Here is a 20,322-nt window from a genome sequence, read left to right as displayed (position 1 = left end):
CCTGTTCTGCTCCACTGCTGCTGTGAGGACTGCTGGGATCTGTTGTTTTACCCGTACTGGATGTACTCACACGGTGCCTTGTTACCTGTTGGATTACCTCTTGCTGCACCTCTGACCCCTGGACTACTAGCCTTGTGACTCTGGATCTACTCCTGCCTTGGCCCGTTGCCTACCTTCTGGGTGGACCCTCCCCGTAGCCTGCAACCCCCCAGGACCTAACCCCGGCCTTTGTACCTTGCTTTGTACACCTGAATTCCCCAATAAACACCCCGCACGCCGGGTTCCGTATGATTTGCCTCTGTGTATTCTCTCTGCACTCCTAGTTCGTCACACCCCCTTGTTGTTGAACACTTTCCACTTGGAGATGGTCAATACAGAGGAAAAATGTTTTTAATTCAATGTTGGTAAACGTAGGAGCTTTATCCATCAGACTCAGAGAAAAGTCTGAACCTCCTGACAGCTGACATACTGAATGTCTTCAGAAACTTAGGGGTCTATTCACTAAGCTGCCATAGGCAGCCGAGTGAATGACCGACCTGAAGTGAAGTGAGCCAAACACTGTTCGGCTATTCACTTCAGGCTGGTACGGCTGATATCAGGCGTATATCGGTGAGCAGAACAGAAAAATAATTTTAAAAGTTTAAAAAAGTAAATAGAAAACGATTGTGCGGAGCTAGCAGTGACAGCTAGCTCCACCCAGTAGTGTTCTATTGTCCGGCGGCTCTGCTGCCGTCAAAAAAAAAGAACAAAACCTCTCCCGGGCGCTCTGGGACCCTCCCGCTCCCGGCCGCCCAGGAGAGAAACACTGCTTTTTTTTCTTTATTTCTTTAATAGAAAAAAATAAATGTTTTGCCCATTGGAATGCATTGCTAGATTCTTATTGGCTATTTCAACTTGCAATAGCCAATAGTAAACTAGCATTGTACCCACCCTCTGCTGATGGACCTGATGGAGAACTGCAGCAGAGGCCGGGTACAATGCTAGTTTACTATTGGCTATTGCAAATTGAAATAGCCAATAGAAATCTAACAATGCATTCCAATGGACAAAAATGTAATCTTCGGCTATCTTCGGCCCCAGGACACGAAGATAGTAGAACCGAAGGGGTCCTAGGGCCGAAGATAGCCGAAGGATCGGTCGAAGCTACGGCTAGATCCTTCGACAGCTTTGTGAATAGACCCCTTAGTGTAGGAAAAAAAAAACAGCTGAGATAAGACTCATAACAAGACATTCAGCTCACCCCAGTGATCACAGCTCAGTGCAGAGTCTGGAGGGGAGGAGGATTTGTGGACGTAGGCTGGGAGGATTCTACAGAGGAAACATGAGAGAGTTTCATAGTTCTCATGTCTGACTTTAGTTCTTCACATGAACAAGCACAGAAGGTGGCTACTTTTCAACACACATAGGGACCATGGAGAAGAAAAGTAGCCACTCTCTGGCAGGAAGTTGTGGCTGGAGAAAAATAAAACCAATTTTGGAGCATTTAGAGCTGAACAATAACAAAATAAGGTACACATTCATTGATCATTTATATAATAGAAGTTTTTTTTATTATTTTATTTTTGACTTTAGTTTCACTTTAAATTACATGCTTGGGAGATACCTTTCAGCCGTATGTGGTGTTACAGAACAGTATAATTTTCACAGACAGTTATAGCGACACTGAATTCTGGTATCATATATTTTGAATTTGTAAATAATTTTTGGCTCCTGATTTTTTATCCAGCAATAGCAGACCTGAATTGGCCTTAAAATAAATTTAACAAAAAGCCCCAATGGTGCAACAGTAATAGTATAGTTCTTTTTTTATCAGCTATTGCTGCATTGTCTTAAAAGTTTAATACAATATCAAAATACATATTAATCCACACCACTCATCAGGAAAAGCAAGCAAGCTGCCATACCCATAGATCTGCCCATGCACATGTCCAACAGGAAAGTCAAGCGTCTGGCCATCCCCACAGTTATGCGCGTGGACATGGCCAACAGCAAATAGCTATATTGGCTCATACATCTGCATGTAGGATTGTGCTTCTAATGCTCATGCACATGAGCAAGAATGGGTGTGCAAATCCATACTGGCCTTGACGCCTAGTGACCTATTCTACCTGTGACCTGACCTGTGTTTTGCCTTCCTGTGCTTTGGATGACTCCCCTATATCCTGATTCCTGGCTACTGACATTTGGTATGCACCCTGACATCACTCCCTGTCTATCACCTTTTTTACCTCTGCTGCTTGGCTGTGTCTGACCCCAGCTTGTACCTGGATATCACTCTCTTCCCATCACCTTTGTACCTGTGCTTCTCACCTATAAAGAACTATAATTGTCCAAAATAATATTTAGATGTAACCAAGAAGGATGTTAACAATAAAACAAGGACTCTACAGGGCCCAGCATTCTTGATCTCTACTGCCTCAATTGGTCAGCTCAGTAGTGTTATCTGTGGCAGGCCTTCCACTTTACACATAATTGTAATAGTATTTAAGGGCCATAAACTCTATTAGTCTGTGCATTTGTTTTACTACAGTGCTAACCTTTTAATCCAAAAGGTTAGAGGTCTTTTTAAAGTCAGTGCAAGCCAGTGATTACATTTCAATTGAAAGCAAAAAGGTCTCAACTCAGCTGCTTGCTGAAGTAAATATAATAGTCAGATCCAATTTTCTGGGAAAAATACAACTGTGAAGAAACAGAAAATGCTGCAAACTAAGTTTTCACTAAAGGCAGAAAGACAATTTGGTAAAACTTTTATACTCATGTAGAAACAACAAGCAATTTTAATCATTTATCAACAAACCTTTTTTCTAAAGCATTTATCATTATTACATGGCTAAAATCTAAAGCAAAAACCATTTAATAACCACTCTAGTGTCACTGCTGTTACAAAGTTTATGTTTTTAATGATGTCAGCATCAAAACGTTTTTCAATTATTGTGCAAGTTTTAGAGTGGGTCCATCAATATACCCCCTTAAATCAATGGAATTAGTTGACAATAGTTTGACAGCAGCTAGGGAGGCACAGCCATTTTTGGATTCACAGCATTTTATTGTCTTAGTCCCTCATCTCTTTTTACAATGTCCTAGTGCACTGCAATGGCAAATAAAGTTAGCATTTTTTCCTCTTTTTTTTTTAAAGTAAACTGTCCGCTCATTCTGTGACACTGCTATACATTGAAGGAAAAAATTGCTTGTGACATATTGCCAACAGAGTGCTTTTCTTCTGACAATTACTATCACTAGAGAAAATAAGAATGAGGGAACAGCAACACTGAGGGACATAAGACAACATCAGAGGCTAATATCTGCAGTCCCTAGAGGTTCATGAGATATTTACCTAGTCTCATAAGTGCAACAGTCTTGATAGCTGTCATGATGACATTTATTAACTCTGAGAGGACTGGTCACGTTTATTTTGTTAACACAATGCTGTGGAGGATGGGGTATAGATGTATTGAAACTGCTTTTTAATATGGCTTGTTTTTTTATTCTGTGCCTGACCCTCCTCTTTTTTTTCTCTTGTTTTTTTTTTCTTCCTTTACCACTGGCATGAAATCCAATATGCATGTTTCTTCAGGTCAGTGACTAAGTAGTTAAGCAAAAATAAGAATGATAGCACTGGAGCTCACACCTTCAAAACAAGTCAGGAATGGCAGCCACCATGTTTCTTTCATGACAGATTCCCTTTAGGCTCTGTATCTGGGCGACTTACATTAACATTTTTACTAAAACCTATTTAGTGTTAAACTAAAATGATGCCCCGAAAATTATTCTGCAACTTGTTTAAAAACTCAGGAATTAAATCTTAAAAATAGTTGTTAATAGTTCCCTAACTATTAACACAAATGTATCTTATTTGTGTATCACTCAGCTGTAGATCCTCAAATCATCTCTAAATTGGTGCTGACACCACGGTCCTTCCCTCTGTGATGAACTATGTTCTCATATTTAGTTAGCTAATTTTTATTGAAGTTAGTCTATCACAGGAGTGAGCTAGCCGTAGCTTCAGCAGATCCTTCGGCTATCTTCGGCCCCGGGACCCCTTCGGTTCAATAGAACCGAAGGGGTGCGGGCTATTCACTATAGCCCGTACAGCTCCCGAACGTGGCCGATCGGCTCAGTCGAACCGAATGCATATGCCTCGGTCTGGCTGAGCTGCGCTGAAAGCCGCAGCTGGCCGAGTGGCCGGCCATAGGCCGGCCGACAGCCTGCTTCTGACAGCCGGCCACTTGCAGAGAGATCAGCGTCCCTGGTTACCTGCTAACCAGGGACACTGATCTCCAAACAGCAAACTCTCCCTGGCGCTCCGGGAGTCTCCCGCTCCCGGCCGCCAAGGAGAGAGACACTGCTGTTTCTTTTTTTTTTTAATCTTGCCCATTGGAATGCATTGCTAGATTCGTATTGGCTATTTCAATTTGCAAAAGCCAATAGTAAACTAGCATTGTACCCGCTGCTGCAGTTCTCCATCAGGTCCATCAGCAGAGGGCGAGTACAATGCTAGTTTACTATTGGCTATTGCAAATTGAAATAGCCAATAGGAATCTAGCAATGGTTTCCAATGGGCAAATGTTTTATTTATCGAACAGTGTTCGGCTCACTTCACTTCAGGTCGGTCATTTACTCGGCTGCCTACGACAGCTTAGTGAATAGACCCCTTAGTGTCACTTTAATGTTTGTAATGTAAAGTATAGTGTATAGTTATGATGTGTGAGTGTGCATGTGTGTTGCTATTTTAATATTCTTATAACATGTCTGTGATGTCACCGACATGTATTGATTATTAAAAATAGTAGGCATTCTTCGAATTGGTGTTGTGACAAGCGAGTGACCCCCAAGAAAGCTGCTCAGCTCAGCAACATACAGAATCCAGAAGACCACTATAAACATCTCTAGCAACTCTACAAAGATTTACAAGATTCCTGTGGACCAATCAGGTAAATCATATGCATACTTACATTGGGCCAAGCAGGACCAATGTAAGTATGCATCATACTTTATACCTGGAGTTCCACTTTAAAGTGTCATCCATTGCTCTGAGCTAGGTGCCCCATACAATAACTTAACAAGCTGGAGCTGCAAAAAAGTAAAATACCATGTGTACACTACAAATGTTCTTCAGGAGAATCAGTCCTTCCAGGTTTTAAAGAGAAGCAGAGGTGCCTCTCTTACTGTTGCTACTGTACACAACTCTGCTGAGCCTTTTCTAGGAACCAAGGATATCACTCATTCCCAACAAGAAAAGTAAGAAAAAATTGGCTAAATTTAGTGTCAGCAATAAAAAGTATGTATAGCAGCACTGCTATCCCAAAATGCAAAACTAACACTAGACTACCAAGTGTACATAAATATTGTGCAATATTAAAGTGAAAGATAATGTGTCAAACAAATTTTCACGATGTAAAAAAAGTATATATGCATACAATAAACTAGATTAAACAGAAAAAAATAGTCCATATCCCTCAATTTTGGACAAAACATACCTGTCTTTTTCGTGGCAATCAATCAAAATCCACATAAACTTTACTAGAAATAAGTTATGGACATAATTCTATCTGCACTTGCTCTGTGTCCATGACCCAATATTAAAACAATGGGATCAGCATAACAGCTTGGTAACTACAATATTAAGATAAAACGGTCAGCCATGCCAGTCTACTAATTTTTTTCATGAAAGGTTCTCTTTATATTTTCCTAGGATAATTAAAGTTTTCTTAGTTTCATGTTGGGAAAAAGAAATCCCAAACACACAAATAATTCAATGGAGAAATAGACCATACTCCTTATCACAATATTGCCCCATGCAACATCTACATAAACAAGAAATCAATTTCCACAAGTAATCGGTACCATGGGACTTTCAATTTAGAAGTGTAAAATAGCTCTTTAAAAACATAGTTATCGATAGCAATAATTGAGTAGAATTTACTCCATAAGACAGTAATATTTTACTTTCAAGACCCAGAAATACTTGAGGGCTAAGTGAAATTATTAGATATAAATCCATATGGCCCTACAAAATTTTGCTTAATTTATGAAAAAGTTAGAACTATATATTAAACATTTGCATCTGCAATATGCACAATTTCATTTCATATATTCCCATATATGTGACTTGAAGGCATATTTATGAAGCAGTGAATGTATCTCTCACTAAACATTCTGTAGTGCTGAATCAACCACTGTCATTTAAAACATTTGCACCTGGTAAATTTAGCAGCAGTGAATGTTTGGTGAATGTCAAATGCATCGCTTTAAAAATATGCCCCTCTATGTAATTAAAATCTATTTTGACCTATTTTTCTCAATGAAACCATATACAAATGTATTTATGTAGCATGTCTAAACCATTTGGGGAAATGCTTTTATTAATTTAAGGGAAATGTATTTAGTTGTTTTATTCCACAGTGTCAGAATACCCAGTAATGGGTCCCGTGATGTTCACAGTGTCCATAAGTCATTATTATACCTAGGCTTTTTCATGCAATAGCACTTCATCATCCAACATTTCTTGCCTGTCAACCATAAAATACACAGTAATCCTTTTTTTCAGAAGGAGAGCAAGCTCAGGGATAATCCAGCACCCGCACAACATAATAAATAGGGGAACAAGCTAGAATACAAAACCTAATCACAGTGAATGATGTCACAGAAGCCTTTGGTAAATACATGTACAGGAAAACTAAATGAGAAAAATTGACTTGTCAGCTCTTAAAGCTATACTCCAGGGAGCTATAAAAGACACGTATTAATGCAGCTCTGTATTCATGAATATATCCTTAAATGTATTTGATAAAATGCAGGCAGTATAAGTACCTGAATCTGACCTAGTATAAGCCTCTTGCAATCTCTGTACAGCAGAGCTGGGACTGGGGGAGGGGAAAGAAGCATGAGGAACCAGTCAGTTGTGGTGCAGTGCAAGGCTCATGCTGATATAAGGGGAGCAGAGTGACAGAAATAAGCTTATTGCTGTGCTGCTTTGCTTTATGGTCCAGTCACAGGTTTGGGGGGGTAAGGATTTTATAACTTTTTCTGTACTTCTCAGCATAAAACTAAAACCTAAAATCTTCATCTTTTTTCTCTAAAAGCTAAACCTAAAAGTGGTCACCTGGCATACAATGTCACTGTCATGTACAGCACCCCTTCGGTACTACTGAACCGAAGGGGTCCTGGGGCCGAAGCTAGCCGAAGGATCGGCCGATCCTTCGGCAGCTTCGTGAATAGACCCCTTAGTGACAGTGACATACTTTCAATATCACTGTCATGGGGGGGTTACATTAAAAAATGTAACCCCTTAGGATGAAAAACAAATCTGCAGCTTAGATGCATATTTTCATTATAAGGGGTTAACTTTTATATTAATAATAGTATAATATTATTAAATATATATTTAAATATATCATTTTTATTTGTTACATTTATTTTAATTTGTTTACACTTTATTTTTTATTAGACTTTTCACTATTTTGTTTAAACATTTTTGTAATTTTTATTTTATTTATTTAATTATATCAAGCAGTCATTGTGAATGAATTTCACTATTACTGCTTAATAATTTAATTAATTTTTGGTTATTATCAGGCTGCTTCAAACTCAAGAACAGATAATAATAACCTTAGTGACACTGATCTTGCAGCATTTCAGGATCAGATGTCACTAAAGGCTTCTGATCGTTCCCACAACAATCAAAAGCCTGCAATATTGTTTCTTCAAACAAAGCTAAATGTTTCTATTGCAGAAATTTTAGGAAAAAAAGTCGGTATACATCAGGATTTCCCGATCTATACCAGCTGTCAGAGTGACGGCAAGAGCTGTCTATGCGGTTCTGCTTTCACTGTCAGAAATGTAAATCACCATGCTGAGCATGTTCGGCCGACCCGCAGCCACCCGATGTACGGCTGATTTCAGCCAATATACAGCTGAAATCAGCCGTACCAGCTTAGTGAATAGACCACTGTGTCTATGATCTGAATGGACACAGTGGCCAGTTGTTTCTGCAAAAATACACGTCAACCACTCCGTCATTCTTAAATGTACCATGATGGTAAAGTATTTAAGAAAACCATATACAGTGAGGCATGCAAGCATACTGAAAAATAGATTCCAACTGCCAGCAACACAAAATTATTCAGGAAGCAAGGGTGCAATCTTATCCTGCTGTCCTTAACACAGAAACATGATCGTTTTATGGTAAATATATACTGATTACATCTTTTTTTAGACATTAAGACTAATCCCAGTTTTATAAAAAAAAAAAAAGCAAAGATATAGTTGAATAATTTTTCACAGGTCTTACACCTTATTTTCAATCAAATACACTAAAAACAATGCAGTTATTTGTACATAGTATACTGCAGGGCAGAGTATCCAGAACACATTTAGTTCCAAGATAATTTCAAACTAGAGCCTCTCTCCCCCTCCTCTGCAGTGGTCTAGGGATCCTTGTGTCATCACGTTCTATACAAGTGCATAGGCGTGATGATGCTGAGGAGCATTCCACCTGTGCAGCGGAGGAGAAGACACGTTTCAGTGACTGGAGAAGCAGGGAGTCAGCTTGGCAGTTCGGGTGAGTATAACTTTTTTTCAGCACCTAGACCAAAACGAGCATTTAACCCATGCAGTGTGGAGGTAGCCCCACTATAAGGGTTAATAACATTTTTCTCTGGAGTTCTTCTTCATCATTCTCCTGGAGAGTTAGGATATGATCAAACCACTAAGAAAGATTTAGCATGTATCAGGTAAGTATACACGTTAGAAATGAGGCTTTGAAGGTCATGTTAGTTCTAAATATATGAACTAAAGGGAAATAAATTAATAATAGATGTAAAGAATTTAGTCTCTTGTAGCTTTACTGGCCAGTCTAACTTTAGAGTGCATTCCAGTACTTCAGTACACTTATATTTATAAATAATTTACACCTTACACAGATTTTATGGGGAAAAAAATATGGCTTTGCATAAAAGGCATTAAAATCCCTACAACCACTTTTCAATTAAATATATTATTCTCCTTTTCCCAAGGAAATAATCTCTATATTAACAGTAAAGCATATTTCCAACCAGCAAGTTACTTTAAGGTCAAAATGGAATGTTCTTTTTTTGCTTAATAGTTTTACATAAAACAGGGCTCTGAAGAAGCATTTGTCTAATGTAAACACGGGATTGTTGAGTTAGGTTAATAAAAAAAAACAAAAAGGGAAAATGTTCACAGAAGATTTTAGTAGCAGGATATTTTAAATTACAGGAAAACAGAGCTACATTAAGCTTTCCTTTCTAAGGCTGACCATACACTTGTCGCTTTTTCACTAGGCTGAAAACAAATGCTTGATTCCCGCATCCACACTAAGCAGCATGGATGGGAGCTCAGCGAACCTGCCTCCCCTTCAATCGGCACAAATAAAAACTCCAGTGTGTTTCTTTAGTGCTACGTGTGTGCTGTTTTGTGCCGCAAAAAATAACATTTGTGCTGCTTTTATTTTTAAGATAATAGCAATTGTTTTTTTTTAAGATGATGACATCACCCAGCCCGCTACAACAGCCAAAGCACATGAAACTTGCTGGTTGGTTAGTGCTATGTTTGTGCCATTTACATCTCCATTCTTTCTTCTTTCGTTTTCGAGTTATTAACTATTTATTAAAGGTCACCAAAGGTCATCCAGCCCCCCTACAACAGCCAAAAGACTGGAAACTTGCTGGTTGGTTAGTGCTATGTTTGTGCTGGTTTGTGCTGCAAAAATTAACATTTGTGCTGCTTTAATTTTGAACATAATAGCTATTGTTTTTTTTAAGATGACGACATCACCCAGCCCCCCTACAACAGCTAAAACACACAAAACTTGCTGGTTAGTTAGTGCTACGTTTGTGCTGGTTTGTGTCATTTAAATATCCATTCTATCTCCTTTCGTTTTCGAGTTATTAACTATTTAATAAAGATGACCAAAGGTCACCCAGCCACCCAAACAATAGCCAAAAGACATGCAACTTGCTGGTTGGTAAGTGTCTAAATCACAACCGTGATTTAGACACTTTTTTTAGCTTAAAATGGGCTTTGAGGTGCAGTCTAGTAAGTTCCATTGCATTTGCATGTGTTTTTTATATGATTTGATGCGTTCCACTGTGATCAGGTGCAGCTAAAATGAGACAAGCAATATTTTTTCTGACTTCATTGGAACGGACTGCACTGGTGTGAACAGAGCACCAGAAATCCCATTGGAAATCATTGTAGAGCGATTTTGATGCAGCTTCCAGATGTAACGGAGTGCATCACAACTGCATCTGGTGTGAACTAGACCAGTCTATCCCTTTTTGAAAACAATATAGTTTCTATCAGTCTGATGACCTCACACTTGTTTGTGTTTAATAAAACTTTCATATTAGATTGCTTCTGATGAGCCACACATTTCTTGGCAGTTTTACCATGCAAATGCAAGTGAAAATCAGTTATTTTCCATAAAATGTTACAAATTGTTATAAGCAAGTAGCAGACCTTGAAATAATGATAGACGCTGGTATTTGATGCAGTATGTATAATGCTGATCCAGTGTTGTTATTGTATCAATATGGGAAGGGAAATCTTTAGCCAGATCAGGCATACTGGCTGTCATTCCCATAGCCATCCACAACTCTGCCCCCGGCTACATCTCAAACCTTGTCTTAAAGTATCACCCTAACCATCCCCTCCGCTCTTCAAATGACCTTCTACTTTCCAGCTCTCTCATCAACTCCTCCCATGCTCGCCTCCAGGACTTCACTAGAGCCTCTCCCATCCTATGGAACTCTCTACCCCAACCGGCCTGACTATCTCCCACTCTGACTGCCTTTAGGCTACCCCTTAAGACCCATATTTTCAAGGAAGCCTATCCCACCTTAACCTGACCACTGAACTATCACTTTATCAAACAATTCATCCCCACACAGCTACCTCCTCATGTATCACTTCTCCCTCCCTTTTAGACTGTAAGCCCTCAGGGGCAAGGCCCTCCTTACCATCTTGTCTTGAATTGTATTGATTGTAATGTCTTCCTTATATTGTAAAGCACAGAGCAAACTGTTGGCACTAAATAAATCCTGTATATTAATAATATTAATAATAATAGAGTGTCATGAAGCATCTACTCACTTCCATCATGCTGCTATTAGCCTACACACTCTTCAGCACTGAACAATGTGTTATTGCTGTATTTACTACATTTACTACTTTCTAACTGGTCACTATAATGAATATCATTGTCGACATTTGACATGGTTCACTGCATCATTTAAAAGGTGTTTACCTAGACAGATTTAGTTGGTCTTTAGCTGTAACTCCTGGCAGGTTTCTAAAGCATAAGTAGACCCATTTAGGGATGTAAAAGACTAAAGATGCAGGGTGGATTACAGGTTAATTCTGCGGTGCTGTAACAGGAATACAAAATGTAATGGGACTGGGCCTGTACCATGCTACTCTTTTTGTGAAATAAAAAGCTGAATAAATATTAACATTTAAATGTTGCTTGTAAAAAGCTGTTGATGTTACCATTGCAATTAAAAATAGTCAGGCAATATAGTGGACCTAATCTCAGATATATGTTTTATATTAGGTGTATTCATGCCCTGAAAAGTGTAAATGTACAATGACCTTATTTTTTTTCTTAAAATTAAATTTTCTCAGTTTAATTCTTAAATTTAATTTTCTCAGTTTAAACATTTGATATGTTTTTTTACTTTCTATTGTGAATAAAATATGGGTTTATGAGATTTGCAAATCACTCCATTCTGTTTTTATGCAGATTTTACATCATCCTATGTTTTTTTGGAATTGGGGTTGTACATGACATTTGTGTTTCTACAGCATGATGAATCAGTCCATGTGTAGCTTACCCTGTAATTGATTTTTAATTAATCAGTTGTTCAGCCAACATTTGCATGATATATAGATACTTATGAGACCAAGACTGTACACATGTACACTTGAAACATAATTATGAACATATGAAACAGCAAGCCCATATGTGAAAGTAGCATTAACAATATACTTTAAAGAATTGTTATTAAAATGTAATATTTGAAATGTTTAATTGCTTAAAGTAAACTTTAAAGTAAATGTGTTTGCTCCAATATCCGAGGTTTCCTAGATGAAGTGTTTTATAATATTATTTGTCTGTATTATTGTTTGTCTAAAGTAGTCTATGCCTCCTACTTTATGAATGTCAATGACATTGAACTTGTTTTATGTTCAGTACACTGTTGGAAATAAGATCCAGCAGGTACTCTACTGGGGAATAAAACACAAGGCTTTGAAACATGGCTGAGTGTTAAACAAGTATAACAGCACAGAAAGAATAGTCTCAGTTTTCCAACACACAACCCACTAATCTTGCAATGGCTTTTCTCCAAACTTAAGATTTATACATTAAGAGGGTTTACTAAATTAATTCTGCTCCAGAACATGTGTTGTATTTTGCCATATTTAGAAATAAAACCCTGCACTGGTTAATGCTGGATTAATTTTATCTTAATTTCTAGTTTGCATTTCCAAAGCACTTTATACATTACACTCTCTGGATTAAGTTACTATTATGATAGCCTTTTTGCATTTTAGTCCCATATGCCAATTTTAATATGCACTTCTTGAATATGTTATTGGTTTATTGCATTTACATAACGATTTAACTAATCAGAACTACTGAAAGGTTTTATGAAACAAAATCCCCTTTGTAGTTTTAAAGTTTAAATTAGGTTTTCCATCTAAAATGGTTTGTGCACAAAAATACAGTTAAGGTTACAGAAGAGATTTGGAAGCTTGAGAAATGACAATAGCAGAATTGTACATTATTGCAGTCAGTGTCCACCTTACTAAAGCTGTGTAATAAAACATATTTGTATATAACATTGGTATAATTACTAACAGCCCTGGACTTCTTTAAAGAGTTCTGGATTATCAAGGTTTCACTATTCGTAGTATTCGTAGTTGTTTCCTGACTGCAGAAGATGCGAAGATGTCCCTGGTTGTTTTTCTTGTTTTTTTCTGCCCCCATGCCTTTTGATTGCAATTCAAATAGGGAGTCTATGTCTAGAAGTCAAAATTTTTGTTTTGTGATACATATAGCTATAATTTATAAAGCAGAAAAGTGACACCTTCCTGTTGGAAAGTGGTCCACATAATAAAGATGGCCTAGCTAATTTCCATGTGGAAAGGACCTTTTGCCTACAGTCACTTAACAATATTCACAGTGGATGTGCAAGACCAGGAGAAGAGCCAATTATCTGCATATCATCATAGCCCCTCCTTCTGCCCATTCAGTTAATCCACAGTAAGGAGGAGTCATTGCAATGCAGAGTAAGTTAGAATGTGCAATCAACTAAACAGGTTGAGAAAGTGATTCTAAAGTTTGATTAGCTCCTTTGGGAATGCACGGCTTCTTCATCTTTTGTACTATCTACTCTCAGGTGGATTTGGTATCAATCTCAATCGTTTTTTCCTGCAAACTTAAACTTGACACCACTCTTCCTTTCTCTGCTCTGTTCCATTGTGCTTGATTTTTGCAAAGCACATCTGTTCTCATGTCCTCTGACCATTGTCCCAGTGGCTGTCCCAAAATAAACTCTGTGCGTCATGTGACGTTATGTGTCCCACCACCAGGATGGTGGTGCGCATTTGCAGAACACACCAGTGGCCAATATGGCAACTGAGCATTCTTTTCCTAACATGCGCCCCACCTCCAATCTAATTATTATGTGCTTGAATACATTTTTCGTATTTTCAGGCATATAATCATTTGTTGATTCGGACTAACTGCTGAATCAATGGAATTTCACTGAATTGCAGGTTCGTCCGACTCCGAATCTACAAGTCTACTGCTCACCATTTATGTTTTTCAGCCAAGAATTGCTCTAGCTCACTAAGGGGACCCATGTCCCACATGCTGGTAAAACCAAAAGACAGTATTAGGAGGTTTCTTACAGCCACCTTCGAACATTTCTTGAAAAAGGGAATGTAATAGATGATAATACATAATACAAAAAGAAGAAAGAGGAAGCTGTGCAGCACAGGATTTGGGAGTGCACTCCTACAGAACCTGTATTTTTGCTGCAGTAAAATTAAAATTAAAAGTAAAAAGTAAAATTATGTTGGTAGTACAGTTTGCAGTGTTTTTCTGTATAACAGTAGTAGCTCACTGACTTATTCAAGTTGTTGCTTAGAATCATTCTCTAAATATTTGCAGATTTCTGATAAAGCTAAAAATTAAATGTTATTCTTCTCCCCATAGCTGGTTGATTAAATGAATTAAATGCCAATAGACATACAATTATAATTTCTATAATGCACATTTCCCTGTATATAGGAATGTAGTATGTCCACAAGCAAAAACAAAGAGGGAAGAAGCTATCAAAAAGCAGGTCCCTTTTACAGAGTTTATCCAATATGCCACAAAAGTGTTATTATTGCCATGTATGTTGTTGCTAGGGAGATTTTGGCTGGAGTTGGCTAGGATTTTAAATGCACTGTTGAAGAAAATGCATAAAACAAATATATGATATTGCTTTGATTACCATTGCTAGAATTTTGTAACCTTAAATGTAATTTCTTGTTTCACTTGTTAAATCTGTTCTGCAGCATCATGCTTTCTCCAAGACTAGACCACAAGACATTCATTCACGCAGTCCTTTCCCTTCCAGGTCAATAGACTGTGATGTGGAGCAACCTATATTTTATTGTTGAGCCAATACATTTAACCTTTGATAAACCTTGTAACACAGTATGATGTGATCTCCTCTGAGCCTGAAAATGCATGTTTTATTTACTGGTTTACAGTTTCCCTGTGGAGAACTGTCTGTACTACTGCAGGTTTTCTGGTTATAGGACTTTTACCTTAAATTATGAAACACTATATTCTCTAATGCTGGAACATTTGTTTTCCATTATATTGATTTATAAACCCCCTTTGGATTAAAAATGTCTAAGAGAGAACACATTTCATTTGTACTAGCACTGGTCAGGATACTAGAACTTAAAAAAAAATGAACACTGTTTTCAGTTCAGCCTCCACAGCTTTCATTATGTATTAAGCACTGCTGACAGACAAGGCATTCTAATTACCCTAGCTTGGTTCTAATGCAACCAACACCAGATGAGTTTCCCAAAAGATACTTTTATTTGCTGTAGGTAATTTTGCAGGTGTCATTCAAAGTCCCTGCTTCAAGTATGAATACCTAAGGAAGGATGGGAAGGGTAATATGTTCAACTAAACCAGGTTATATTAAAAATGGACATCAGATATCTTTAAACCACACCACCAGTATCCATGTGTCCATGCCTGTTTACAATAACATCTGTTAAATGAACTGCACATTATTCACTAAACAGGCATAAGTAAACCTAGAAAGATTGAATATATTTCTGCATTATAAAATAGTCAAGAAATACTTTCTAAAAATAATCGTCAATGGTTTATCTTTTTTGGTGTGATAAATTACCTTTTAGAGTGTGAGAAACATTTATAGTGAAGTAAAACTTATTTGTCCTAAAAATAAAAGTGTACAAATTTGACACCAAAACAACTAAGTTTCCCAAAGCCAAAACGAATATACTGACTGTAATGCACTCTACCTATCTAAGCCACTTTCCTAGGTTGCTGTAACAATTTATTAAAAACATTTGTTGATTTGGGTATCTGAAGTTACCAGACAGAGAGTTTTTTCTAGTGAACTAGCCATCACAGATATGCCTCAAAATTTGTTTCTGTCACCACAAGCAGAATGCTAGGGAAATGAAAGATAGTTAATACAATTAGGTTTATATTTATTGAGATGATAGTTAGTATTATGAAGTGATTTCATCACTTCTTCTACCAAGTAAAATACACATTCTAAGCTCATCTTTATCATAATTAAATTTGAAACCTTAAAAGAGCTCTAACATTAGAACAATAACACTGATTTTATAGAAGAGTGAACAGAGAACTGCTGTGCCACAATCCAAAAAACAAAAACCTGATTGATGTCTTTTTTCCTAGCTTTTGCCCTAACCCAGAACACTCTGGTAAGCTAAGACAATGCAAGCTGGGGGTGCATGTTTGTATTTGGGTGAAAGGGTGTTATGAACTGGAGAATCTAGCATCTAGGCACCTGGAGGTAACTGCTATTTGGCATCAGTTGTAGTTTAGGACTTAAAATTACCCTAAACTCAGGAGTTAAATCTTTAAAATGCATTCAAGTACCCTAACTGTTGACAAAAATGTAGCTTATTTGTGTAATCTAGCATGTAGGCACCTGGAGGTAACTGCTATTTGGCATCAGTTGTAGTTTAGGACTTAAAATGACCCTAAACTCAGGAGTTAAATCTTAAAAATGCATTCAAGTACCCTAACTGTTGACAAAAATGTAGCTTATTTGTGTATCACCATGGTCCCTGTGTATGTTGTAAAGTAGCCACCACTCCGAGCTCACTCCTGTGATGGACTACAATCTCACATTTATTTGCTAATTTGTATTGGGATTGTAGTCCATCATAGGAGTGAGTTTAGAGTGGTGACTACTTCAAAACACACACAGGGACCATGGGGAACAAAAGTAGCCACCTTCCAGAAGTAAGGATAGAGTCAGCATGAATTCAGAAATGATTTGAGGATTTACAGCTGAGTGATGCACAAACAAGCTACATTTTAGTTAGTAGTTAGGGTATTCAAATGCATTTTTAAGATTTAAGTAGTGAATTTGATGTCACTTTAATTTACCACTATAGGTCCTTATACCTTTCCTATCATATAACAGTTGGTGCCCGTGGAAAGAAAAAAACAACTTAACGTGATCATGTCAGACATTCTAATCTTATAAATATTATAATCTTATAAAAGTAAATGTCTTATTTAAGATCAAAGAATGCAATGCCTGGTATTACCTTTAATTAGCCAAAATACTCATATATATTCCACCTCTAAACTAGCTTTACCTTGTTGCTAGGGCCTGACTTTCCTGACTTCTGGCCTAAGCCTTACCTTTCTGTCTGCATACTGTCCAAATAGCCTGCCTCATGGCTAATAAAAGTTAATAAAACAGCTTTCATTGGACAAGGGAATGGCATTTGGAAAAACAATTCTGCAACTTTTCAGAGGGGCTTTAAAGTGATTAATGTATTAATCTATTCTGAGAGCCAACAGAGCATTTACATGAGATCATGAAAAAGTCAGTGCATGCACAGTATGGTTAGCATGAATACTGAAACTTTGATGTCTCAATGTGTGTCTCACTTTAAGGTACATACTATAAACAATAAACTTGCAGAAATTACTGAGGTCAAAATGTTAGGTGCAAATAAATCAAATTATTTTCTTAATAATGAAATTTGTCAAAGGTTTATAGAACATAGAAGTTAAAACAGTAGACAGATGAATACCAACTGTATATACAGCACAGACTCCAAAAAGTCTATAGCTATAAATCTGGGCCACACACCTGGACCACATAGAAATATAAACAGTTTGAACAAAGTTAATGTTAAACAGAATATGAAAGAACCTACATAAGAAGGTCTACAAATACTCTTCTTTTTCATAGTAACAGATGGAATGCAGCTTCAAGCAAGGTGAAATGCACAATAAAACCCTTCAAAGAGAACTAAAAAATATATAATCTTTTAAAGAGTGCAAAAGAAAGAGACAGAAAGAAAACAACCAGTAGCTTCGTAGAGCATTGGCAAATATTAGGAAAATGTTGTGGCTGTAAACTTTCAATTTGTGTTCCTTGTTGCAGGGCTTGCAGGCCCTACTTCTGTTATTTTTTTAACCTTTATGTGAAAACAAATACTGACAAAAACCTAATAAAACCTTTGTGAAAGAAAACGTCTGCAGTTTTTTTCTTAACTAAATTGGCACTATAGGTGCCATTCGAGGGCAGATAAGTGGCACATCACTTTTTTCCTACACTTCCTGGAGACCAAAGAAACAATTATGTCCAGAATCTGTCAGCAACAGCTACCGGTGGTTTGAAAAGGATATAAACACTAAAACTATGTGATGTACAATATAAATAAGTAAATATAAATTATATCCTTATACTCCCAAGCTTCAATATCTATATCAATAAAATAAATGGAATTTGCCAGTGAAACTGTAATACATGAATATATTTCCCTTCCCTCAATGAAACCCCATCCAACAATACCAATGTACAACAAGGATTCATTATGTTCTACTGAGCTGGAATCTCTTTAAAAGGGAGGAGGCATGTTTTAAAATTTTAGGTTAAAAAATTATACTCTTTCCAGTAACAATCCATAAGCAACAGAGCTAAAGCAATTGTCAGCACATAAAAACCTTCTCGTTGTTCATATTAAGCTGAATACAATCTTAAAATTAATGGTGAATTTGTATGTACCGTATCTAAATGTAATTCTCTTTTACATGAGATAACAAAACTGATGAATAATAAAAAGCAATCTCATGCAAACTGTTTAATAATTTAACACCTGACTTTATGTAATTTAGTGCATCAGACCCTGAAAACAATAGAAATACTTTACATTTTGAAATTCTATTTTCCAGGGGTTGTTCTGAGTAATTCCCTAAATTTATAACTGTTGCATACAGGGTGTTCCACTTTAGCTAAAATTGCTGAAAATACTTTATGCTTATTCATCTAAAACAGTAGGTGCCTGAACCCACTTTGAAATGAAGGAGTTTAAAATTAAAACAATGCATCTTGTTTATAACAATGAAAATAATTATTCCTTATAGCTTGGAACACATACAAAATAAACAATGCACTGGGGAGATCGCACTGCATGGGTAATAATAAGGGGATCGACTTACTTTTGACGGTTGCTGTGCGAGTGCAGTTGTACAATATTGCAAGCTCTCCAAATACTTTTCCTGGTCCCATTGTGCAAAGCTTCACACTTTCTTTTGTAACCTCTACTTTGCCATCTGCAAAAAAAAAGCAAAACACATTAACATCCAGTTTTAAAAAATACAAATCAATTTTGTTCTAATTAACCCTGAAATAATAAAATGTGAAACAAAAATATTATGTAAAACAAATATGTAAATTAAATATTTAATTTATTTTACTATTGAAACATAACATTACAGATCTGAATGGGGGAGGGGTCCGGTGATCAGCTGAGTGCGATGGCGGTGTGCTAAGCGGGCGTCACAACACCCAGGCATGGGAACCTTGACCCGGTGTGAGTGACTTCCACTACAGCCTCAACAAGCTCTTACTCCCCCACCTGTACACTGCGCGGTGGACTGCCACTTGCTGAAAGTCGAGCAGATCAATCTCTGGAGCCCTGATAACAACAGGCGGAAAGATGGTGAAGGGTTCGGCGGGGAAGATGTCCACAAAGAACCCGGCCTTGACTGCTTCCGGGTCACGGTCCATACCGAGGCTATCCCTGGCACCTGTGACACAGGACTCCAGAGCCTCTTCCACTAAACCGGTGGATACAGCAGAGACATCGCGGAGAGAGAGCCCTCTCCCTCAGATACAAGTTGAACAAACAGAGGTAACATGTAGAGATATAGAACTGTTAGAAAAATTTAACATTTTGCTACAAAAAGAACTACAAACTGCCACTGATAAATTGGCCTCCCAACTATCCAGGGATATCAAGGAATTGGGACACAGAATACATGAAATAGAGGTCAAAGTGGATGATGTTATTACAGTGATAGAGGCACATGAACAGGACATTGACTCTCTGAAAGAAGACCTGGTTCAGGACCTGGAAAATAGAAGCCGGAGGGGTAACCTGCATATTCGGGGGATCCCAGAGAATGTAGATAACCTAGAAATGACTATTTCATCTATACTCTAAGATTTGCTCCCAGGATATCCAACAGATAGATTGGAAATAGATCGGGTACACAGGACACTGGGGCCTAGAAGGGTTGATGGCGCTCACAGAGATGTTATTTTAAAATTTAAAAATGTTAAAACCAAAGAAGCTATTGTACAAGCAGCATGGGAGATGCGGTCTCTTAAATTTCAAGACTATAATTATCAAATCTACGCAGACCTGGTGCCTCAAACTTTACAGCATCGTAGGACCTTGAAACCATTTCTGGCTGTATTGCAACAACACAGTATTAACCCCTTCGTGACTGACGACGTACAGTGTACATCGCCAGCATCGGGGCTGTTTAAACAGACTCCCCGGTGACTTTTGCCGCGGGACTCTGTTTAAACTTGTAGAGCCGACTGTCGGCTTTACAACAGAAGCGATCCTGGCGACTTACCTGTCGCCAGATCGCTTCTGCGTCCCGAAGAAGGGGCCGCCCCCCCGCCGGACACACCCGCCGTGCTTCCCGGGCTCCGTTGCCCCTCCTACGGGCCCGGGACCGGCGATCTT

The 20,322-nt window shown here is 37.7% G+C and overlaps 1 protein-coding gene across 2 annotated transcripts in view; it reads right to left on the bottom strand.

The window, feature by feature from the left end:
* The window catches only part of PRKG1 (protein kinase, cGMP-dependent, type I), an 844,452-nt gene that overhangs the window by 380,128 nt on the left and 444,002 nt on the right, over positions 1-20,322 (bottom strand). For both annotated transcript variants that reach the window (XM_018568606.1, XM_018568599.1), the window contains one exon: positions 18,782-18,895. In XM_018568606.1, the coding sequence (XP_018424108.1) occupies positions 18,782-18,895 (114 nt within the window). The remainder of the gene's footprint in view (positions 1-18,781; positions 18,896-20,322) is intronic.

This window comes from Nanorana parkeri, unplaced genomic scaffold (genome assembly GCF_000935625.1).
Source record: "Nanorana parkeri isolate BGI_ZX_2015 unplaced genomic scaffold, ASM93562v1 scaffold32, whole genome shotgun sequence".
Classification (NCBI taxonomy): domain Eukaryota; kingdom Metazoa; phylum Chordata; class Amphibia; order Anura; family Dicroglossidae; genus Nanorana; species Nanorana parkeri.
The sequence above is the reverse complement of the archived record's forward strand: the minus strand, read 5'-3'. Positions and strand labels throughout refer to the sequence as shown.